Source organism: Cnephaeus nilssonii (assembly GCF_951640355.1).
Source record: "Cnephaeus nilssonii genome assembly, chromosome: 15".
NCBI classification, from domain to species: Eukaryota; Metazoa; Chordata; class Mammalia; order Chiroptera; family Vespertilionidae; genus Cnephaeus; species Cnephaeus nilssonii.
This window is the reverse complement of record NC_137086.1, coordinates 14,645,384-14,669,713: the sequence shown is the minus strand read 5'-3', so window position 1 is coordinate 14,669,713 and position 24,330 is coordinate 14,645,384. Positions and strand designations below refer to the sequence as shown.

The 24,330-nt window shown below is 48.3% G+C and overlaps 1 protein-coding gene across 1 annotated transcript in view; it reads left to right on the top strand.

The window, feature by feature from the left end:
* Positions 1 to 2,826: 2,826 nt before the first annotated feature.
* The window catches only part of GALNT14 (polypeptide N-acetylgalactosaminyltransferase 14), a gene marked incomplete at both ends in the record, with an annotated part of 184,068 nt that continues 162,564 nt past the window's right edge, over positions 2,827 to 24,330 (top strand). The window contains one exon of the mRNA XM_079792733.1: positions 2,827 to 2,955. Coding sequence (XP_079648859.1) covers positions 2,827 to 2,955 — 129 coding nt within the window. The remainder of the gene's footprint in view (positions 2,956 to 24,330) is intronic.

Here is a 24,330-nt window from a genome sequence, read left to right as displayed (position 1 = left end):
CTTCACAGCTTCCTCCCATCTCCAGCTCGCATTTGCTCCATATGCTGCTTCACACAGCGTTCCGGGGCCATCGTGGGTTTTATTCCATAGTTTTTATACTAACATGAATGACTCACATCTGCTCCCATACCCAATTCCCTCTCTAATGTCTTCGGCTGCGAGGAGAGAACAGCTTACATGAAACTTGCCAGCGACGGGCGTGGCAAAAGCAATCCTAATTCAGGGACAAGGACGGCTAGAACCTGTGTGGGCTGGAAGGGCCTCTGAGAGGGCATGATGTGACCGATGGGGACACGGAGACCCAGAGAAATGTGGAACTTGCTCAAGAACATCGAGACCAGGGAGGTCCCTTCATTTTGGGGCACCAGGATACACCTAATTCGGGGGCGGGGCGGGGGCGCCTATATTTTTATTTCCTGCCACGTTAAATCTTTTGCTGGGAGGTTTTCCTCCCCTTCTAAGCTGTGATGAGAAAAAAGTAACTTGGATTAGTTGCTAATGATAGTTAATCCCCCACTGGGATGAACTGTGCTCTGCGTTACTCAAGCTGGTTATTAAAGTTTTAAATATCTGCCAGAGGGTGGGGACCCCTGGGTAGGCTGTGTCCTGGGAGAGACCTACAGGGCGGGGCTCGGTGTGGATACTCACCTGGCTTCCAGATGTTTGGAATCTCATCTAAAGTAGATCTCAATCTTAAGAACACAATTCCTGGTTTGACAACCCAGACTCACGTGCCTTTCGGCTGGATCAGGTAATGACACTTGGCAAAACCAGATTCCCTCAACAGCTCCCGGAGGCCCAGGAAATCGCCACTTGCCTGGAGGACAAAACAGTGACTCCAGAGGCAAGCACCGTCGAAGGCAATCCCTGCTCTCCCAGGCATCGCAGGCCTTGCATGGAGCTGCCATGGGCGTCCCAGGGCCTCCGTGTCGTGTCCCTAGGTGCTGAACAGTCAGAGCGGAGCACCTAGCACCTCTGCGGCAGGCAGGGTGGCGCTGCACCGTCTCGGAAGCTTGGCGTGGTGTTGTATAACTCCCCGCCATCTGTTACTCAGAAGCAATTTCACCAGGCGCTGAGCAACGGGCTGCGGTGCTGCAGCTCCTGCCTGGAGCTGACAGTGTCTCATCCGCTTGCCCGGGGGTCCCCTGCAGAGTCTGCCGCAGAACACTTTGCAGGCCCAGGCCTGCAGGTCCCGGGTGAGACTCCTGGAAGAGATCCAGGCAGCTCAGATGCTATAGGGATGGGTTCTCTTGGGCCTTCTCCCCACTCCCCGCCACCCCCCTCCCCCCGCTCCCGTACCTGGACCTTTGTCTGGCCAAAGTGATGGCTGGGGAGCCTACCCCAACCTGTCAGTATCTAGAGTTCTAATGAAGGCGGACCCTGGGCATCCCTGGGTTCTGTGTGGTGGTCTGAGCGCTCAGCCAAGTCTTGAGATAGGCTGGCAAGAGTGCTCCGCTCTTCTGGATTGTTTGAGTCCCTCCTCTGCTCCTGGCCAAAGGCTCTGTGGGGCTGTGCGGCAGGACTGCCCTGTGACGGGAAGACAAGGTACCAAACAGAACGGCTTTCAGCAGATTCCTCCATCTCTGATTCCACTTCTTGGAGGCCCCCTCTTATTGAAGAATTAATTCTGGAGCCCCACTTTCAGGAGGGCATGGGGGCTTCCCTTATGCTGAGCTCCGTGGGGAGAGGCAGGGAGGATGGTGTTGCAGTAGTAGGGACATCGTGCTCACCTCTTTTTGAAAGATAACCCTCCACATCCAGTATCCCCCTGCCCAGGGTCACTTTCCAAGAACCCCATGTGGTTGGCCCAACTTCCGACCCCCTCCTCGGAGCATCTGCCAGCACAGAGCTCTAATGCTTCTAGGGAGAGCAAACCCTTGAGGGAAATAATTGCGCCTTAATTTTTAAAAGGATTTCTCTAAAGTTAAATTTAGACCAACCCAGCGTTCCATTAAGCAGAAAAAGTTGCCAGGCACCTGCATGCAGGCAGAGAAACACCCTGGGGAGTTGGCTGAACTTGGCCTTGGCCCTGAACCTCCAGGTCCCAAGCTCCCAGAGCCGGCTTCAGGGGGAGGGGGGAGGAGGATGCATGGAGGGGGGTGTGTGCATTGAGGGCAGGACTAAGGTTTGAGCACCACGTGCAGACCCCCTCTGTGAGCCGGAAAGTCCTCCCAGGATAGCCACGCCAGACATAGGCACCAACGTGGAGCTGGCGGTGGCAGCCTCGTGGATGCACCATCCCGCCCCGCCCCGCCCCGCCCCGCCCCGCCCCAGGATGGCCCTGAGCTGCGCTTGTGTTCAGCGCGGGCGGCCTCAGAACAGCACTGTGCGCCTCGGTCGGCGGGCGGCGGTAGCGCCCCCTCTCAGAGCCCCCTCGCTCGCACCCTGGCTCCCTCCGAGTAGGTCAGTCTGTCGTGCCTACCCTCCCCCTTCGCTCTCTCCTCCCCTTCCTCCCTTGTGTTCCTCTCGGGGTGCCCAGCCTGGGATTCCTCCCTCCCTGCAGCTCGAGTCAGTTTCCCTCGTGGCGGCTGCGGCGGGCGAGGCGGCGGCGGCGGCGCGGGGACCACGTCGCTGCTACTGCGCTTGACCAGCTTGGCTGCCCCTGGGCCCTTCCCTGCCGTGTCTCGGGGCGCCCCGCTCCCCGCTCCCGGCTCTCTCCTCTCGGTTGCAGGCGGGGCGCTTTAAAGGATCCCGCCGCCCCGGCACCCGCGTTCCCGGGCTAGCGCTCCAAGGAGCGAGGAGCTCTCGGGACTCCTGCCCCGCCGACCCGGACCGCCAGGGGGTGCCCCAGGGTCGCAGTTCCGTGGAGAGAAGGCGAAGGGGAACATGCGGCGCCTGTCTCGCCGCCTGGTGCTGCCGGTCTTCGGGGTGCTCTGGATCACCGTGCTGCTGTTCTTCTGGGTAAACAAGAACAAGTTGGAGGTGTCGAAGGTACCTGAAGTGCAGCCCACCAAGGTACGGGGTTTGGCAGCGCGCCGGGCGCCGGGCAGCCGTTTGCCGGAGGGCGCGCGGCTCGCGCGCCAGGTTTGCAGGCTCCCAGGAAGCCAAGGCGGGGGGTCTGGGTGCAGTGAGCAGGTAACGGGGCGCCGGGTGCGGCTCTAGGATCTTTGTGGATTTAAAAAGCTCGGGGGTATCTACGGACTCGCAGTGTGTGAAAGTGGGAGTGGGTGTAGGTGGTGGGCGCGCGTCGCGGGCGGAGTGGAGCTCTCAACTTGGGCAGCGCGCCGGGGTCCCGGAGCAGAGGGGGCGCTGCAGCATTGTGGCCCAGAAGGTGGCGGTCTGTGGACTCCTCGAGAGAGTCGCCGGTGTTTGGGTCCGGTGGCAGGGCCAGCCGGTGCCGGCGCCCGTGAGAAGTCTGGCGGCTGAGCTGACCTCCTTCCTTCCCGCGGCTGCCAGGCCCGACATTGGGAGGCCAGAAGCCCGGGATGCGCGGCGCGCGCGTGTTATCTCGGGGCGAGTGCCCTGAGCCTCCCATGGCCTGTTGCCACCTCTGTTTTAGGATTGTCCTGAGCCCTTCAGCTGCATTGGGAATTGAACATCACTAAAGAGTCTGTTAACACCCCCCCCTTACCCACCCCCCTTAAAAACACACACAAAAACTCCTTGGAGAATCCAAGTGGCTTTTCAAACTCCTGCCACTTTTACCTCGAATTCAGAGCTCCCATTTCTCAGTCTCCTTCTCTTCCATGCACCTGTCTGTGGGACACAGAAGGAGGCCTGGGGGTTTCCTGACCAGGGATGCGACCTTGATGAACTTAACGGACTGGGGAAAAGCCTTTGGCATGATTTAAAGTCCAAAGCAGGAGCCTGGCAACAGGGGGAAGGGGAATGTGGAGTCTCCCCAGAGGACTCACTATGTTCCAGGTGACTTAGTGGGTGCTTCTTCATACGTAGTTGTATGAGTTGTGTGGCACTGTCCTTATTTCATAGATTAGGAAACAGGCTCAGTCTTTAACTACCTCGCCTGTTTCCTGATTTGAACTCTGACCTTGGATATTCAGGATCTTTGCTATTATATCTAGGTGCCTCTCAGATCCCCTTTTAAGGAAGTCTTCTGGCACTTGTGTTTTGGAATCTTGCCAATTGCCAGTTGCGTTCCACAAGCATTTTTTGTTGGTCGGCCGTATGGCATCACTGTGCTAGAATAGGAGTATAGAGAGGCAGAGCGTATGGGCTCGGGTGGGATTTGCTCATCAATGGACCAACCGTACAGTGTGCTGAGAGCCAAGATGGTCTCAGTGCACTTGGTGTCATGCGAGCCAGGGGACTTCCTGGAGGAGGAGGACTTGACAGAACTGAGTTGAGAAGTACGAACAGTAGGTCTACCGGTGGGTAGGGAGGGCACTCCAGGTAGAAGTTAACGGCACCGGACAGGCTCAGAGGAATGGCACAGCGTGTCGTGTGAGTTTGGCAGCACTGGAGTGTGAAGCAGGTGGCAGACACCAGGGAGGAGACTGGGGAGGTGAAGGTGGGTTATGTTGGGTAGGACCTTGTGGGTGCTAGGGAACCTGGGGGCGGGGGTTACTCAGCAGGAAAGTGACGCGGCTTCAAACAACCTTTAGAGCACAGGATCGGTTTTCTCACTCACCTCAGACTTGCCCCTAGATCTAGAGAGCGTTCCTCCTCCTTTCCTGGATGCTTCTGCCGGTGGGGACGTACACTCTCTGTTTTGTGTTGGACCTCATTACCTGAAGTTGACTTGACTTATTCTTAGCTTCCCCCAGGGACTGGGACAAGAGATGTTTCCTTCTTTGTGTACCTTGTCTTTCCTTACCTGCCTCTTCTCATCCTGGTGTGCACTGAACACACATTTATGGAACAAATGCAGCCCTGAGCCAGGCTCTGGGCCCGGTTTGGGGGCTACTGTGGCGAGTACATTGTGTCCCTGCCCTTAGGGGGGCTCTCACGAGTTCCTGGTTGAGGCAGCATTACAAACTAATGAGTAGTGTCAGGAGTGGTCTAATGCCATAGTGCTGTGCAGTCACCGAAGAGGGGCTTCTAGCTTTGACCACTTGCTCTGTGTCTTAACATCCTATTCTCCCCGCCCCCCCCCGCCTTTTCTGTATCCTTTATTACTAGGAGTTCCTTATGCTTAAAAAATCTTGATATCTTGATTTTGTTGGTGGACCAACCATACAGTGTGCTGATCAGTTAGGCATCGATCAGGCTGGCAGGGGAGTGGTTAGGGGGTGATCAGGCTGGCAGGGGAGTGGTTAGGGGGTGATCAGGCTGGCAGGCAGAGGGATGTCCGACCGCCCGTTTAGGCCTTCTTTTTTGTTAGTCTATTTTTCCTTCCCGTTCTTCATCTGTATGTATGACTGTACATCTGCATAGACGTGTTGTGTGTATTTGTGGGTGTGCTTGTGTCTGGAGAATGACCACATTTCTGTTCTTAGTGTATATGTGCCTGAGAACAGAGGTGGAGAGACAAAGAGAGATCTCGTCTTAGCCCCAGAACAGTTTTATTCCCATGACCAATCTATGGTGTAGGGAATTTGCTCATCCTGCCAGCAGGTGTGCAGTTGGGGTTCCTAAACCGGGGTTCCTAAACCTGACTGCATGTCAGAACCACCTGGAGGGCAGCTGGCTTACCATACACATTTTGGGATTTATGATTCTGTGGGTTTGGGAGAAATTCTAGAATCAGTATTGTTACAAGTGTTCCATGTGAATGTGAAGCAGCCTATTGATGGATGGCATTGAGAAGATTGATGAAGAATATGAAGTGTGTGGATTTTTTTATAGTTCCATTGGCCCCATGTAAATAAGCCTGCAAGATTTCATTCTTGAGTTCCTGGTGGACCAGGCTGTGTGAGAGGGTTCACGCGTGGAAAATAACAACAGCTAGCCTTTGTACAATGCTTTCCAAATTCTCAAACTCCATTTTGCATAGATGAACTCCTTTAATCTTCACAACTACCACGCGAGGCAGATAATACTTTTATGCAGATAAGACGGAGTCATGAAGGTATACAATTGGCGCACGCTAACAAGGCTGTTGTTAAGTGGCAGCACCAGGGACAGGGGATGGGCTACAGGATCATTCTGGGAACTGCCCACCCACACGCTCCTTCCATGCCACTGCGCCTTGTGGACGGCCTGGGTCTGCACTTGTGGGTGATGGGGTGAGGTTAGGGATGTTTGCAGCACGTGCTCCCCAAGCCACTCTCCAGCACTTCCGTGGCTCATCCCTAGCGCTTGCCTTTGGAGAGCTGCAGGGGGGTTGCTGTGATTTGTGAGGGAACCCCCCCCCCCCCCCCCAGAGCGAGATCCCACTCTGCCCCGGGCAGAGAAGGCTCCTTGGCTGGTCCGAGTACACCCTGGTGGGGAGGCAGCCCTCAAAGGTTGCAGCACCTTTGGGTTGGAAATCATTGACCAGGGCAGAGATTGTTTCCTCGACAGTAGGAATTTGGACATTTCCGGGACATTTGTGTATTGTAGGGAAAAAACTCGGTGCTGGGTGAGTTTGGCATCCTAGGTTTTCCTAGGAAACGCTCATGCACAGTCATGCAGAGAGCTCTTGACTTGGGCGTGGCAAAGCCTCGGGGAACTGTTCCTATCGCCTAGGATTCTTCCTGCTGCAGTGGGGAGTCAGCTAATTTTCCCAGCACAAGAGCAGTGGGCTCCCTCCTCTTAAACGCGTTTAGAGAAGTTGTGAATGGTGGAGGGATTGGAGAGGAGAGGGCTGTGGCGAGGGCTCCTGGGCTGGGGACCTCCCAGATTTTAGATCCCATGTGGCAAGTTGCCTTCCCTGGGGTCCGCTACAGATCCCAGTGCTGGGACCTCCAAGGTGGGCCTGAGAGTAAAGGAAAACCGATGCCTGGTCACAATCCAGCTGATGTGGAGCAGGCATGCTGCACTCCTGGCTGAAGAAAATTGAGTTTTTGTCCCCCCTTAGTTTCAAGAAGGGCTGGTTCTATTAATAGCTCAAATAAAGATTTCTTTAAGTGTGACGTTTTAATATTGATTCTGCTCTTTTAGCCAGGCCCCTCCCCCCAAATTCAGCAAGCTCTAATTCCTAATTGGAAATCACGTAACACGTTTGAGGTCTTCATTCAAACTACATTTTTAGCCATAAATATGGTACCACTGAAAAATACCCCCAAAATCTTTTCATTTCTTCTCTCCTCTATCATTTGTTTGCCTTTTAAAGAATTCTGCAATAAATGACGGGATTGAAAAAAAAAAAAAAAAGAAGAAGAAGAAAACCAGAAAATTTGTCTCCAATTTCCTAGAAGTAAATTTATAGTCCAAGGGCTTAAGCTTTAGTAAAAGCAGAAGAAAAAAAAAATTGAGGCCTGAGGGTACTTTTTGAGGAAAATATTGGAAAGGTAAAGGCTTTGAACAAAGTGCCTGGGGCCCATGTAAATGTATTTGTGTTGAACTAGAAATACAGCATACACTATGAGAAAAGAGCTCGTTTTTCCATAACATTTGCATACCACAAATGCTTGCAGTATATGACACTGTTACTTTATTCCCCATTTAGTAGATAATTTCTCCCATTTAAAAAATCATGAATTTCAGAGAGAGCCCCTATTAATCTGCTGATGCTCAGTGTGTGGGTGTTGGACTCTGTCCAGGGAATTTGGACTCTGGCACGACCGGAAGTAGCCCATTGTCAGAAGAATGTTAATCTTTTCATTGGCTCCTGTGTGGGAGCTGGGCCCTGGGCGGTGGTTCCCGGAGCAGGCGGTGGGATGGTGGTGCCTGGTGGCCCAGCAGTGGCCGCTGTGAGAGGCTGGGAAATAGGAAAGTCGGAGGTTGGAACCTCGGGTATTCAAGAAATAGCACGCCGCTGCTTTCTGGATATCAATAAGCATTTTTTTAAAATAAACAGGCGAATCTGAGTTTACTCCTCCCTTTCCGATCCCATCAAGCTGAGGGGGAAATTTCTCCTTCCCGGGTCATTTTTGGCAGCCCCGGGGTATACTCAAGTTCTAGCTCCCTTTCCCAGCCAGCACCCTCCCCCAGGTCCCGCTGGGAGGCCCCGTCCAGGGACCCACAGATTTGCTGTAAGGGAATCTCTCTGAGTCAGTCTGGGGAGTTCTCTTCCTCCCTCAATCCTTGTTCCCCTAATTGGCCTGGTGCTTTTGGGAACAAAGACCAGGAATCCCCGTCTCAAATGTTCTTGGAGGCACCGAATGGTTCCTGCTCAAATCAGAGAAGACAAAGGGGCAACACCGGGAAGGAAAGGGAAAGTAATGGCCCTGTCACCAGCTTCCCCCGCCTGTTTAGGGACTGCCCTTTTTCAAGGTGGCTCATCTGTTTGTGTCATTTAAAAGTGTTAATTCCCACTCATCGGAGGTCCTGGATAAACTGAACGGGGACGGAGTGAGGCTGCGTTGGCTGATGCCACGGCCCCGGGATTTCCACGCAGCTCGTTCACTGCCATCTCCTCTGCGGTGTGTGCCTGCGTGTCCTTCCCCACACCTCTCCCGTCACAGACTTCCCCAGGTCTTATCCGTTACCAGGCACCAGGAACACATTTGGGAGAAATGTTGCTGTGCCCTTGTTTAGTTTCTAATGTTCACAGCTTTGTCACTGTTCCTGAGCATCTCAAATATCCCCCCCTCCCCCATGCATTTTTTGGGAAAAGAATCTGAATTAGAAAGCAGGGACACATTGCCAGCTCCTCTCTTAGGGGGAGACTGTGAGCCCTGCCCTACCTTTTGCACATTCCAGCCCAGAGACCAGCATTCTAGACCTGCCGTCTGTGTGGGGAAGTGAGCCTGGCAGTGCCCTGTGCCCTCTCCAGCTGGCGGCTGGCCCTTCCCACTTGTCTGCAGTGACCTGAGCTAGGTGGTCAGCCTTCCAGCTCGGATGGACCTCCGAGACTCACACTGTTCACTAGAGTCCAGAGAGAGAGACAGCCCGACCCTCTCCTGGGAGCTCCCGCGTGGGTGTCTAATCCAGTGTGCGCTCACCTTCTGGGTTTTCTTCTACACGTGGCAGCGTGGGGGGCCTCTTTCTGGCACAGGGGGTGCCGGGGACAACGCAGGTCCTCCCTTCAGGCTCAGTCTCCTCAGCTGTGAAATGGGGGCGGCGTGAGGGAGCACTGCCTGTCTCCCACTTGCCCTGCCAGCCGTGCGAGTGGTTTTGGGTTACTTGTGAATAACTCTAACGCGGGACCTCATGGCTATCAATAATTATACCACTGATACTCTGTGTCTATTACTTAGCTTCTAATTATTTTACCAGAAACGCTAGATTAACCAAAAATAAATCAGTCTCTGAGTCCTCAGATGTTGAGCTGATTAAGAAAGAACCCCGTTGGGATGCTTAGGGGCGCGCACGCACGCATGCACGCACGCCACACACTCTCAGGCGTGCGCGCGCATCCACTGGTACCCTGGGGAATTCTGCAGAAGCTCCTGAAAGTGCTGGCTCTGGTATTTCGGTATTTCAGAATAAATGGCCTGATGTGACCTTCTGGGGCGGCAGCCTGCACTTGGCGGCAGGCAGCTGCTGCCATCACAGGACTTAATGAACACTAGGAAGCTGAGAGGGAGAGAGGGGGAGAGATTTCTACGGGGTGAGAAATGTCTGTGCCACCCAAGGAGTCCTCCTTCCTTCTGCTTTTCTTTCCATGCGTCCCTCCTGCCTTCATCATATTCCTCCTCCTCGGATTCGCATCTCCTGCCCAGCGAGTGGGTCAGAGCCGAGAGCCCCGGAGCACTGGATCGAGAGCTTAGGAAGAAGTCTGGAGGGACGGAGCCCAGTCCTTCCCTGCAGGCTCCAACCGAGGGCAGGAGCAGCCTGCCCTCCTTCCCCGCCCCGCGGCTCTGGACACAAAGGCAGTTCTTTCTGGAGGAGGACGGTAACCTCTCTGGCCACGCTGAGCCAGTCGGCTCAGGTGCCCTTAGATCAGCAGGAGCCCTGAGTGTGGGAATTAAGGAGCCCTTTGACCCACCGCCTCCTGGCCTCCTGCAAGATGACGATTTTTCAAGCACCACATCTCTTCTGCCTACCATTTCCGGGAGACAAGATTGCGCACTTAAAAAAAAAACACAATTAAATTCTCCTCATGTCACTTGTCTACTTAACTGTAAGCACTACAGAGATCTTTCAAGGAAATGCTGGGGAGACCGACATGCTCACAGGGTCCTAAAGCCTTGGATTTGAATGCCAAGAGGAAGAAAACACCCCAGCTGCCCCCTTTCTAATGATCCTGTTGTTTAAACCCTGTTTGCATCTCATTCCAGGCCAGGAGAGAGGGCTGGTCTGACCACAGGGCTGGTCTGACCACCCCATCTTGACCAGCTCTCTCCAAAGGGGTGACTGTCTCTTTTCTCTTCCTCACCAAGGTTTAGAAATTAGGGGTTTTTTTTCCCCTTTAGGGTCCGATCTGAAGATTTATGTATCTTCTCTTGTTCCTCTGAGAACATTCGAATCATTCATCCCTCCCCCCCCCCCCCCCCCCCCCCAGCCACAGAGGCCGGTCTAATCAATATTTATGCGCCAATCACTCGCAGCTGCAACATGCGGGAATAATGAACGCCCAATTCCTTGATGGCTGTTGAAAAATTAGCTGGTGCCTGTATTTCAGGCTCATTGTTTTCTAGGATCTCGGGGAGATCAGACCACGTGACCCACGGATTAATTCAGCCACCCAGATAATTGGCTGTTAATAGATGGCCAGCTGATGGCTGCCAGCTGGGTGCTGAATTGGCTCCGGTCCTTAGGGTGGGCTGTGGTCCTCATCAGAAGAGGGACAGCCAGTAAGAATTGGCTGATGAAAGGTGAATCAGGACCAGGAAGGTAAGAGGTAGCTTCTCTCCTCCATCACCTCGTGTGATGTTTTTTACAGTTGACAAAGCATTTTTTCCTTCACAAATGCCTCATTTGATCCTTTCTGCCACCCTGAGAGGCAGATGTTATTATTCTTCTTCCCATTTTCTAAACTATGATGAGTCAGAGGTGATGTAGGGAAGAGACTGGCAAGCTCCCGTGTGGCCTTGAACTCACTCTTTGGACTGTAGAGCACGCGCCATTTGTATTATGGCCATCCTCAACTCCTGTTTAGCTTCCTTTTCCAGGGGAAATGAAACTTATTTTATCTATGTACTAGAGGCCTGGTGCACGAATTCGTGCACGAGTGGAGTCCCTCGGCCTGGCCAGCGATCGGGGCCCATCAGGGCAGTCTCGCCCAGTCCAGGGGGCGGGGGGCGGCATGGGGAAGAGGGGGAGGGACCGTGGGAGCACACTGACCACCAGGGCAGCTCCTGCATTGAGCGTCTGCCCCCTGGTGGTCAGTGTGAGTCATAGCTACTGGCCAGTCGTCTGGTTGTAATGGTTGCTTAGGCTTTTATATATATATATATCTATATATATCTATATATATCTATATATATCTATATACCTATATATCTATATATCTATATATCTATATGGACGGAAAGCGAGGGCTCTTTTCATATGGACGGAAAGCGAGGGCTCTTGCTGAGAAATGACTCCCTATCTCTGGTTAAACACCAGCATTGCTTTTCTGCACACTGAAGGGAACTGAGGAGTGAATTAAAGGAAATATAGAGCCTGCCTCTGGAGGGCCATGGGGTAAGGGTGCAGGAGGAGTTAGGTTTTCCTCCAAGATAGGCCAAGTCTAATCCCTTGCAGGCCTTAGAGCAAGCATGTCAAACTCGCGGCCTGTGGGCCGTATGCCTCATTTATTTGGCCCGTGTTAGCCTTTGGGTTTGACATGCTTGCCTTGGAGAAATGTCTCACAGGATGCTGCCTTCTGCTGTGGGAAGGGAAGATGCTGGGCCACAGTGGCAGACTTGGGGTCTCAGGAGAAGTGGAGAGAGGCTCTCTCACCTCCTCAGTTCTGTGGTCAGCACTGGCTCTGTCCTGACGTGGTGAGCCCATGCTGGGCAGCCATAGCCCCCCGGGCCCTGGGGTTTGACAGCAGAAAGGAGGCTATGTTGTCATTCACGAGGCTGCTCAACTCATAAATCAAAAGGATTGTGCAGTTAACACAGAAACTGTTGATTGGAATCCCTTTCGTGATGAGCGTGGTCCTTAAAGAATCAGAAGCAATTCCCTCCTAAGGATAAACGTCATTTGAAAGAACTTAATACAGCCTATTTGAAATGCAAGGCCGGGGTGGGGGGAATGACTCCAGGGAAGTACCTTTAGAAGACACACGGCATCTCTTGGGATTCACCCCGCTTCTCGACGACAGAGGGCGCGCTGCCTAGGTCTTGCTGTTTAGCCTTGACTGTCCACTGATGACTGCTCAGTTCAGTCCATTCTGTGCGGATGGACTGCTGGTTCTGCCCAGTACAGGGCTCCGCCGCTTGGTGGCTGCTTTGGTGGCTGGGTGTGACTCATGTGGTAGCTGCTCATATATATGTTTAATCTTGTAAAAGCATAAAATCAGGAGACTGCTAATGTCTTCCAGGGTATTTTGTCTGCAATTCCGGTAAACGACGGGAGGGCTCACGCTACGTGGCCTGAATGGCAGTCAGTCTCTACTGCAAGGTCCCCAGCAGAAACATGACTTCCTCTCTCTTTTCCACTTCTACTGATAATGGCAACATTAAAGGGGACTGTATTTTTAAAGAGTGTGCATGGAGGAAGGAGGAAAGAAATGCAAACCTAGACAACTCTAATGTTTTCCCTCTCCACTTGGAGGCCCTGATAATTTTCTAATCGTCTGCTCAATTCGGGATCAGACCAACTCCCTGTAATCCTTCCTGTTTATTGTTAAGTGAGATTATGGTTTTAGCTTTTCTCTTAAAACCGAGCATATTCTTTCTTGGGGAACTTCCTGGCGGTGTCTACTAAAGCTGAACACATGTCTATGACCTTGCAATTTGCCCTTGGCTATAAACCCAGCAGACATGAATATGTATTCCAGTGAATGTCGTGCACTCGAATTGGAGTTGGCAAACCTTTTTTTGCACAGGGCCAGGAAGTAAGTATTTTGGGGCTTTTAGGATTTATAGTTTCTGTTGCAAATAGTCAGCTCTGCTGTTGTAGAGTGAAAGATGGCACGTGGGCAATGAGAGTGGCTGTTCCAATAAAGCTTTATTTATGCACACTGAAATTTGAATTTTATATATTTTTCATGTCTCATGAAATATTCTTTTTTGGTATTATTTTATTAAGTGTAAAATCCATTTTTAGTTTGCAGGGTGTATTAAAGCAGGTGGCAGGCCAGATTCGGCCTGAGGGCTGTGGGATTCCATTTACATAATGTGTGAGAACAGGCAAAACCAAGCCATGGGGTGGAAGCCAGTTTCACGTTGATCCCTGGTTGGGGTTAGTGACTAGAAGGGAGTAGGGGGGCGTTTGAGGAGAGCCGGTGCCGTTCAGTTTTTTAATCTGGGTTCTCGGATGTATTCACTTAGTGAAACTTCATTGAAGACGTTGCTCTTTTGGCTTGTATAATCCACTCTAAGGAAAAATTCAGAAAGAAAAATCTGAACTGTGTGTGGCTTCTGACTCCAGGTTTTAGCACTTCATTTGGGCTTCGTGTGTAGCGGGTTTCAGTCTCTTTATAGCCACTGGTGTTTGGTTTCCGGTAAGGGAGTCTTTGGAGAAAGGCCTTACCTATGCCTTTTCCACTTCCCAAATCTTATTCCTTTTTACAGACGGAGAGACATTTAACAACGGGTGTGGGACAGGCACCAGCCAGCCAATCTATGAGTATGATGATGAGTGTTGACCATTTTGTTGCTGGATCATAGGAAGATGGGGGGGATTTGAGTGGAGATGGGAACCATGAGTAGGACTTTAGCTGGTACCGTTGCCCCATCGCGAGTCTGGGCTGAAATCTACCAACGCTTATAAGTAAGAGGCGGAGGCTTAATTGCACAGAATGGAATTATATGGCACAGCACCTGGCTTGTAGAAAACCAGCTTCCATTTATTTTATTTTATTTTGCATCTGGAGGAAAAAAGCAGAGAACTAACAATCGGAACTCCCAAGTGTCAGGTGCCTCCTGCGTCAGTCATCGATTCTTCGTAACAACCCTGGGCAGTGGGCATCGTTCACCCTGTTTTCCAGATGAGGAAGTGAGGTGACTTTCCCAAGGTCGTGCTGCTCATACGTGGAGGAGCTGGATTCCAAACCAGTTCTCTGTGGCCCCAGAGCCACCCTCTGTCCCCTTCACCACGCTCACCCCAGGCTTCCTTCTCTCTCCTCACCGTCACACTGAGTCTGATCTCTTGAGAGTGATGGCCTGAGTATATTTCCCCCTGAGCACCAGCCTTCATAAAAGCCTGCCTGTGTTCTGCTTCCCAGAATTGCACACACTTGTTTAGACCAGAGCTGTTGCATGAGATAGTGTTATATCAGAAGCTATCTCTTCCAGGACAAGTCTTTTTACAACAGTAGTGAAAGAGAAAACTTTACAGCTTTTTCAACGAGAGATGTATTGGGCTTTCAGCATTATTTGACATCCCTTATGAATACTTCCCTCCTACAGGCGACTTGCAAGGTTTCTGGTCCCAGGGTTAAGTTTTAAAAAAGGAAGTCTCGCCCTAACTGGTTTGGCTCAGTGGATAGAGCGTCGGCCTGCGAACTGAAGGGTCCCAGGTTCGATTCCGGTCAAGGGCATGTACCTTGGTTGCGGGCACATCCGCAGTGGGAGGTGTGCAGGAGGCAGCTGATCGATGTTTCTCTCTCATCGATGTTTCTAACTCTCTCTCCCTCTCCCTTCCTCTCTGTAAAAATATCAATAAAATATATTTTTTAAAAAAAGAAAAAAAAAGGAAGTCTCCATGGTGTCACATTCTGGGCACACCTCAAGACTGATCTGGGAGGCGGCAGTGAGGAACTGATCAACAGATTCAGAAAACACAAAGGCCGCTTTGACCAGTGGATGGTGAACACTCCCCACATCACCCCTTTAGAGAGGAATAGTCTGGTGTCTAGCATAATAGCACCAATTATTTGGTTGTTTGTGCTGAGGAGTTGAAAGCTATCATGTGCGGGGAAAATACTCAGCATGGAGCAGTAATTATGGATCAGCTGACGATAAAAAGATGCTTTGGATTGACTGCTAATTAGATTATTAGCACCAAAAACAAATACCTGCTAGGAGCCATAAATAAGCTGCATTTATAATATTTTCTACTTTTTTAATGCCATTTTCTTTCCTCTTTTTTCTGTGCTAAGACTTTCCATTTTCGCCAGTCATATTAAGCATATTTGTTTATTGAGCTGTAATCAAGTCGTTTTCTTATTTCCTTCCAGTCTCAAAAGGGGCTGAGAGAGCTGACCTGTATTGAGTGCCACATGGCAGCCCCTCCGTGGAGTGTGTTAGATCTCCTCTGCTATTCCAGAGCAGGGTCCAGGCCTTTCTCCTGGGCACAGGGATGGCAGGGTTTTCTCAGTGAAATCAATGGTGGAGTTGATCGTCAAAGAAATGACCTGGTTGCTTTTTTTGTGGCACTTTGAGGTTAGGTTCTTTTTATTCTGGATTCAAGAAGTATGGGATGGGCACTTGGGTGCTTCAAGTGCTTGTACCTCCCTTCCCTCCCCACCAAACCGGTCAGCAAATAGACTGACAGTGTGTCCCCTGCAGTATGAGATTCCAGCTGTCTTCCTGCCCATGTGGCTGTGGGTTCTATGAATAGGACCATCTGGAGAGCACTTGAGAGTTCCTTGGGTTATCCAAAAAGAGAAGACAGCATGATCCAGGGGCCCCTCTGGCCATGTCCTTAATCAGTGATGCCAGTGATGGTCAGCTATCCTGCTGAGGTGCTAGAGATGGAGCTTGCTTGTGGCCACCATTATATGCCAGGAGTACATGTAGAGAGGAGAGATTTCCATGGGGAGAGGGGTATGGGACTGCCTTTTGGGAGAAACGCTAGGTGCTTTATGTGTAGGTCATTCATTCTGTTTCAAACACCCCGTGAGGTGGGCGGGCTGAGATTTAGCTAGCGCTTGTCAGTGTAGTCATACTGGGTGATTGAGACTGGCACCTTTCTGATGAAACAGTGCCTGAGCCACACAGGTTGTCAAAATGGTGTCTGATGAATGTTCTCTCTCTCTGGATGATGCACTGATGATCTTTGTTTTACCATTGCGGACCTTGAGGTTCATAAACGTCCAATAATTTGCCTGAGGCTGTAGAGCTAATTAGTGGCAGAACTGAGATAGGCCTCTGGAAGGCTGGAGTCCTTGCTGGGGTGCCTTTGGGATCATTGGCAAGTGAGAAACATGGTGAACCCTCAAATGTGTTTTCCCCTTTGTGTGTCTACCCAGTGTGGGGAGAGAGAGCAGGCCAATTCCCCTGCACCTGGCCATTGGGTCGAGTGCAGAGTTCGTCAGCAAATGGGTACTGGCATTGCTGGTGGGAAGCCCTGCTCAGGAGATGCCGGGTCTGGGTTCTGATCTCCGTGCCCAGGGTGAATTCTGGGGAGTGGTTGGCCCCTGGCCACTTCTGCCTCTAGAACTCTGCCTTCCTCTTGGACTTTAGGATGCCTTGCTTTATCCCTAGAAAGACATAACCGTGTCGCTAGGATGCCTGTTTAATGGGGAACGGGACTGCACGATGGACTGAAGTCTTTCCTCGCTTCTGAGTCAAAGTGAAATGTGAGGTGGAGGGGATGGAGAGAATCTTTACGCGGGTTCATGGGATCAAAGTTTGAGGCAATTGCTTTTGAATTGCCTAGGAGTTGTTCTGCAAGGGTGAATTTCTTCCCCTGATCGTGCCACTCTTCGGTTAGCTCAGAAAACTGCGTGAGGTTTAATCTCATCCTGAAAGCTGTTTCAGTAAAACAGGAGCCTGTTATTCCACAGGGCGTCTTATTGGAAGAAGGAGGATTTCAGGCAGTCTTTTAAAGTCATTTCAGTGATTTTTGAAGAAGTGCATTTGCTGGAATCCACTTGTCCCCCAAGTGCCTGCTGTTTGAAAAGCGTAGCGCTAGTGGAAGGATAACAGGAAAGGAAAGCCAACTTCAGGAGAGAAAATAGGCTGACTGAGCGACCGACTTTAATTGAATTAGTCGGGGAGGCCTGTTGTGGGTTCTATACTGTTTTGGGTACCGTAGGCCAGGGTTGGCCCCTGGCAAATCCAGACCCTCTTCTCCTGCTGTTTATATATGGCTTGTGAGCTAAGAATTATTTTTTAAACACTTTTAATGAAAATTATATAAAATTCAAATTCCAGTGTCCATAAATGAAGTTGTATGGGAACATAGTCATGCTCATTCCTTTGTGTATTATCGAGGCTGCGTTTACATTACATGGCAGAGTTGAATAGTTGCAATGGAGACTAGCTGGCCTACAGAGCCAAAAATTCCCAGTGTGGCTCAGGGGTTGAGCATGGACCCATCAACCAAGAGGTCACCGGTTCGATTCCCAGGTGCCCGGGTTGCTGGCTAGATCCCCAGTGGGGGGCATGCAGGAGGCAGACCATCCATGATGTTTCTCTCTCATTGAGGTTTCTGTCACTCTATCCCTCTCCCTTCCCCTCTCTCTAAAAATCAAAATTTGAGCTGGTTCTTTATAGAAAAAGTTTGCTAACGCCTGCCCTTGACCTTTGCTTCTCAAAGTGTGGTTCATGGGTGACGGGTGTTGGCACCGTTGGGAAGTTTGTTAGAAGTGCTATAACTCAGGCCACCCTATACCTACTGATTCAAAATCTTCATCTTAACAAGACCTCCCCCACCCACTCCCTGCCTTAGATAACCGATGACTTGCTCACCAAGAGCTAGTGTGAACATGCTTCACAAACTGAGGTCTGCAGTTAGTGCTAAATTTCCCTATTGAATTCAGTTCCATCCTGAGCCCCCATTCTCCTGGTTTGGGGTGGGGATTCCTCTTCTGCTTACAGTTTCACAAGGATCCAGGAGCTTCCTCAATGCCCAGGGATATGGGAAGAGGCTGGAATCTTCATCACTGACCAGACCCTTTATCATGCTGCTGTTCTCAGGCTAGTGGGTTCCTTGTGACGTTGGGAGCCCTGGTGCCCTGGGTCCCATCTCCTAGGGGTACCACGTGGCCATTCCTCTCTGACCCTGCTACCCACCACTCTCAGGACTGGCTGGCTGCCTGCATTGTCTTCCCAGCTGAAGGAACTGCCTTTTTCCATCACCCTCAAGGCTGTGCATTCTTTCTACCACCATATTTTGCATACCACCTCCATAGAAGCAAGAGAGCATCCTGGTTATGTGCTGAGGTTGGGGCTGGGATGAGAGTTAACTGGGAAGAATGCATGAGAACAAATTCAGACGGATATCCCAATACATCATCACCCTACCATACCTGTAGTATGTCACGATGCAGTCGGGGACACAACCAACACAATCTAGACAGCAAATGTAGGATATCTTCCTGTAGAGCAAGAGGCAAATTTTGTAGGAGTTTAGAGAAGGGGAGGGTGTGTGGACAGCAGGGCCAAGGGAGGCTGTGGGTTGCAGTGAGAGTGACCATAGGCCAATGGAAACCAGGAGCTCGCCAGATGGTGGGAGAGTTTGAAAATCCATTTGCTTATTTTTGTTCTAAGATGCAAGTGTGTCTGAAAGTAGACAGATCTTCCCAGTTGGGAATATTACTAGTATAGTCTACTCTCTGGGGACTTTGTTCAGGAAACGTTTGGGGTTTAAGGGTTTTAAATGCTCAGAGTACTCGAATTGCTCTTAAAGGGACAATTCAGTGAAATTTGAACTTGGCATTCTCTTTTCTCTTACCCCTCCAACCTAAATGATAGTCGCATATGTTCTCTATTTTCTCTATTGATGCTCACTTCTCTGGACTACCTATTTTCCTCTTTAATTCATGTAGTTGCTTTTAGAGGAATGCCCTGTGGAGAAGTCATCTTGCCTGTCTACATTCCCTTGAGTGAGGCCTTGGCAGGGTCATGGCCAAAAGTCACCTACCTAGTCATGCTCTCTGAGGGGGTATGCTGGGCATCTGAGTTCGAGGGCCTGAGTCTGAGTGCATTAATTGGAAGAATTGAGAAGTGCAGACATCCCAGCTGGTGTTATCAGGAGGCTGGATCAGGATAAGGACATGGAGGATTTCTTTCTGCTTATGTATACCAGGTAGCCCACAGACTGATGGATGGTCCACTGATGTTAATGGAAATGTGTAGCTGATCCACTGTGCCTCTCTCCAAATTATCCTTTTAGGACACTGGGCTAGGAAAGGACCTAACATGGTGGACATAGAAATATGCTCCTGATAAAGTTTTTAAAAAGTTATGCTGAAAAAAAGGGGGGAATTCAAAATTGTGTCATAGTAGGATCCTATTTTGTTTAAATAAGATGTACATTGAAAAAAATCTTAGAACATCAAAATGGGTGATTTACATAAATGGGTATTGTTTATGCTGTACTTCTCATTGCTGCTTATTGATTGCTTGATTTAGGGTTATCTTTTCCCTAACTCCCTCCACGTTTCAATAAACAGCATAGCAACCTGGATATATAAACTTCCATATTATTCTTTGTGCATCCTGTAATCAGTACATAAACATATATAAACATTGACAGATCTGTTTTGGTTATTATTAAAAGGAAGAGAGAGAAATTGACCGTATTGTATATACTTTGCATCTTACTCTTCATTTAATCATGCATCCTAGAAATCTCCATGTCAGCTAACTTATTTTTTAAAAATATATCTTTATTGATTTCAGAAAGGAAGGGAGAGGGAGAGAGAGATAGAAACATCCATGATGAGAGATAATCATTGATTGGCTGCCTCCTGCATGTCCTACACTGGGGATCAAGCCCGCAACCTGGGCTTGTGCCCTGACCGGGTATCAAACTGTGACCTCTTGTTTCATGGGTTGATGCTTAACCACTGAGCCACACCGGTCGGGTAGCTAGCTTATTTTTAATGATTGCATAATATTCTACAGTATGGATGTGACATTTTATTTAGTCACTTCCTTTTGATGGGTATCTAACATATCTCTTATCTTTTATCACTACACAAAGAGCTGCAGTAAATATCTATGTACACATATTCTTACATGTTGGTGCTTTTACTTCTATAGGATAGATTTTCAGGAGTGGGGATTCTGAGTCAAAGGGAGTCAGACACACACACACACACACACACACACACTCACATTAATACTGCTTTTAAAACGGTGTAGTAACCCACTTTTCTATTAGCAAAGTACGAGAGCACTCTTTCCCCAACATCCCCTTTAGCATAAGTTTGTCATTATCATTTTGCCAATTAAAGGGTATAAAATGGAATCCTCTTGTAATTTTATATTCCTCTGACTACCAGAGACGTTCTCCGTTTGTTATTGCCATTAAAAGAGCTGCTCTTCTGTGAAGTGTCTATTCATAGCCTCTGCCCATTTTTCCACTGGGCTTGTTTATCTTTTTGTTGTCAATTTTAATTATTTTTTGTATGCTATGGATAGCTCTTTGTTGCTCATATGTATTGCAGATTTTTCCTAATGAGTTGTTTTGCTGTTGATTTTGTTTATGATATATATTGTCATGTAATTTTTTGCTTATTTTTATAGTTATTTTTATATAGTTAAATTTTTATATAGCTAATGAATATCTGTCCTATTAAAAAGACTTTCCTAACTCCTAGGTTGTATATAAAACATCCTAAATTTCCCTTTCATTATGATTTTTAAATCTTAAGTCCATCTGGATCTAATTTTTATATCTAGTTTGAGGTAGGAATTTAACTCCATTTTATTCCAAATGGATAGTTATTTGTGTCAAAGCCATTAATTAAATAAACCATCTTTTCCTTCACTAACTGAAATACTATCTTTGCCATATATTTATTTCCCACAAACACTGGGTTTTAGTTCTGGAAGCTCCATTCTATTCTATTGATCTATTTATCTCTCACTATGCCAATTTCATACTTTTTACTAGACTTTTGTTATTAAATCTAGTAGTTACTTCTTTTTAAAAAATATATATTTTATTGATTTTTTACAGAGAGGAAGGGGGAGAGAGAGAGAGAGAGAGTTAGAAACATCGATGAGAGAGAAACATCAATCAGCTGCCTCCTGCACACCCCGCACTGGGGATGTGCCCGCAACCAAGGTACATGCCCTTGACCAGAATCGAACCCGGGACCCTTGAGTCCACAGGCTGACGCTCTATCCACTGAGCCAAACCAGCCAGGGCTAGTAGTTACTTCTTAATTAACCCATCGGATTTACTAGTATTAGGTCCAAAATCATATCATTATCAAAAAGAGTTAAGTTTATCTCACCTTTTTGAGTGATTTATCTTGATTATTTTATTGTCTTGTTTTGTCACATTCATGAGAATATTCAAAATGAAATACAATGAGCTCTGGCTGGTGTGGCTGGGCATCAGTTGTTTGGGCATCGTCAGGTGCACCGAAAGGTTGCTGGTTCAAATCCCTGTCAGGGCACATGCCCGGGTTGCAGGCTCCTTCCCCAGTTAGGGGTTGTACAGGAAGCAGCCATTCGATGTTTCACTCTCACATCGATGTCACTCTGAATCAGATATAGTTTTACTTTTTTATTGATGCAGTGAATTATTTTGATTTCCATACTTTGAACCAACCTTGTATTCCTGAAATAGGCCCTATTCAGTTGTCGTTTATTTTTATTTATGCTGCTGTAGTTTATCTGTTGTAATTTGAACATCTGTATTCATGAATTATATTGATTTATAGGTTTTGGGTTTTTTTTGGTACTCATTTGTGTTTAGACTTAAGCATGTACCACTACCATATTTAGGGAGAATGAATGAATTAGGGAGATTTTATTTTTCAACACATGGGAATAGTTTAAACAATGTTGGCATATCTGTTTTTTAATGACCACACAAAACTCCACCCTGAAAGTACTGGTAACTTACCCAGTGGTAGCCCTTGACTATCTTAAATACCTATTTTTATTTTTCAAATCAATCTGATAATGTTTGTATTTTAATAGGAATATTCAGCATATCATAATTAGTGAAATAATTGATAAATTGAATATTTGCTGTTTGTATTCCTTTATTTTTATTCTTCTCCTTTTTTATTATCGTCACTAGTTTGGCCAATTACTTTCTCAACTTCTCTCTTTTTTAAAAAAATTGGATATCTTATTATAAAATCTACACTGTTACCTTTCTTTTTAGGACATTTAAATAGATATATCTATAAAAACAAGGTATCAATGATTTTTTTTCCTGCCAAAAAGTTTTACTCCCTCACTCATTATTGACCTAATAAATCGAGCCTTTTAGGAGTACTTTTACTTCCTTATTCTTTCCTACACTGAAAGCAGGCAAAATTTTTAGAAGACTTTTACTCACCCACCTTCTACCACTCCTAATTTCTAGGTTTTGCTGTGATAATTTAACACTTCTAGAACGAAATGTCAAGTTTTTCTTTGCTGAATGCCGCTGTTCTTAAGTATGCTTACTTGTCACTTACATTACATGTTTTCAGCACTTTAATGCTATCAATTTAGAGTCAGCCATACAGATTGTAAGTAAGGTCTGTCATTCACCACTGTTTTAATCTCATCCATCTCAAGATTTGTGTTTGTTCTGTTTGAATTCATATATATATACTAGTATTATATATACTATATATATTTGAATTCATATATATATATATATATATATATTTAAGTTTTCAATTATAGTTGACATACAATATTATATTAGTTTTCAGGTGTAAGGGTTATATTTTCTTTGAACTCTTGCATATCCACAAATATGAATAACATCTGGCAGTCTGTTGATGGTTTTTTAAAAATGGTTGACACTATTATAGATGTCCCCCATTTTCACCCACTTTACGCTTGTTTTCTACTGTCTTCTAGACACCAGTTTTGCAGAGGGCAGGTCTACTTGAAGGCTAATTACTTTCCTCTGTAAGTTACTTACTCTTTCTGTTTGGGGGCTGTGAGCTTTTCTCCTTATCCTTGGAACTGAGAGACACACCTTGGGCTATGTCCTTTCCCAGGACTCCTGCAAGGAGCTCAGTTCCATTTGCAGACAATGAGTGTCCGTGGAACATATGCATGGGCTGATCAGGAGGCCTGACTCAGAAGCCATAGTGCTGTTGAAAGCTTAGGTTTTTGCCCAGGATTTGCTCAGACAGTGCTCAGGGTTAGAAAGCAACAGTGGTGCTAGCTCCCCTGGGTCCTGGGCCGGCTTGGTGCTCTCTGGGAAGACACTTCTGCTGAGTGGGCAGGAGTGTGACCCTTGGCCTTGAGCTCAGATCCTCTGTGGAACAAGGGGAGATACAAAGAAAAAAGATCCAGCGGATACACAGAGCTGGAGAGAGAGAAGGCACCCACCTCCTTCATTGGAAGCGACAGCCATCTGTGGGTCTGTGCTGTTGGTGCTTCGGGTGGCTTATTTAAACAATGAAAAGGTAAATAAGACACGAGATGGTAGTAAAATAAATGTAGTCAAAGGAGGAAAGGACCAAATTGAAACTCATCTTGCACAGAACAAGTGACTCATATCAGAGAAGGTCCTTCGTCTATAAAACAGTTGTAGGCAAGCAGCTGTCAGCCTGCGTGACACTTTATTCTCAAAAGGCAAAAGGTGCTTATGGTGCGCCTGACTCGCTGATTCTCCAGGGGCGGGTGCAGGCGTGAGCCCTGTGTGGTTTGTTTTAGTTTATTTCCGGTTTGGTGGGTGGTAGGTAGTCTGAAGTCTTGGATTCCAGGACAGCTGTGCCCACCAAACCAGCCTGGGAGCAAGCAGATAGGGGCTCCCCTGCTGTCCATTTCGTGATCAAGTTAAATTCCACAAATGTTTAGTGAGTGTCTCCTGTGTCCCGCACTGAACTCAGCAATGTGGGGATGAAGGGAGAAGCCCTGGCTCTTCGCCCTGAAGACCTGTGCAGCTTTGCAAGGTAGCCACCCGGGAGGCCCTGCCTTGGTGTCTTGGTGTCTTGCTAACGCAGAGCCCTGGGTCAGCGTGCTGGGCAGCTCGGCGGAGGCATCCCACCCACAGCTGACGCTTCCCTGCCCTCCTCCGGCCTCCTAGCCTCCAGGCTCGGAATGCCTGCTGCTTTAAATCCCCTGACTCTGTAGGAAGACCTCAGGGGTGAGGGGTGTTTTGTCTAACTCTCTGTTACAAATGGGGCATGGCAGTGAGGGAAGACTAAAGTACTGGACCCCCAAGGCGTTCAGGGGTTTGGAGTTAGAGTCCATGTTCCTGCCTTTTCCCTCAACCCCCCTGACTCAGGTTGAGTCATGTCTTTGAAAATCAGGCTTTAAGATGCTGTTTGCTTGAATCTAGTGCCCGTGGGAGAGTTGACAAAAGTCTTGTAGACTCAAAGAAAAAGACCAATCAGCTTGACATGAATTCCCCGAAAATTTAGAACAGATGGTTTTCTTTTCTTTTTTAAAAATACGTTTTTGATGATTTTTTTTTAGAGAGAGAGAGGAAGGAAGAGGG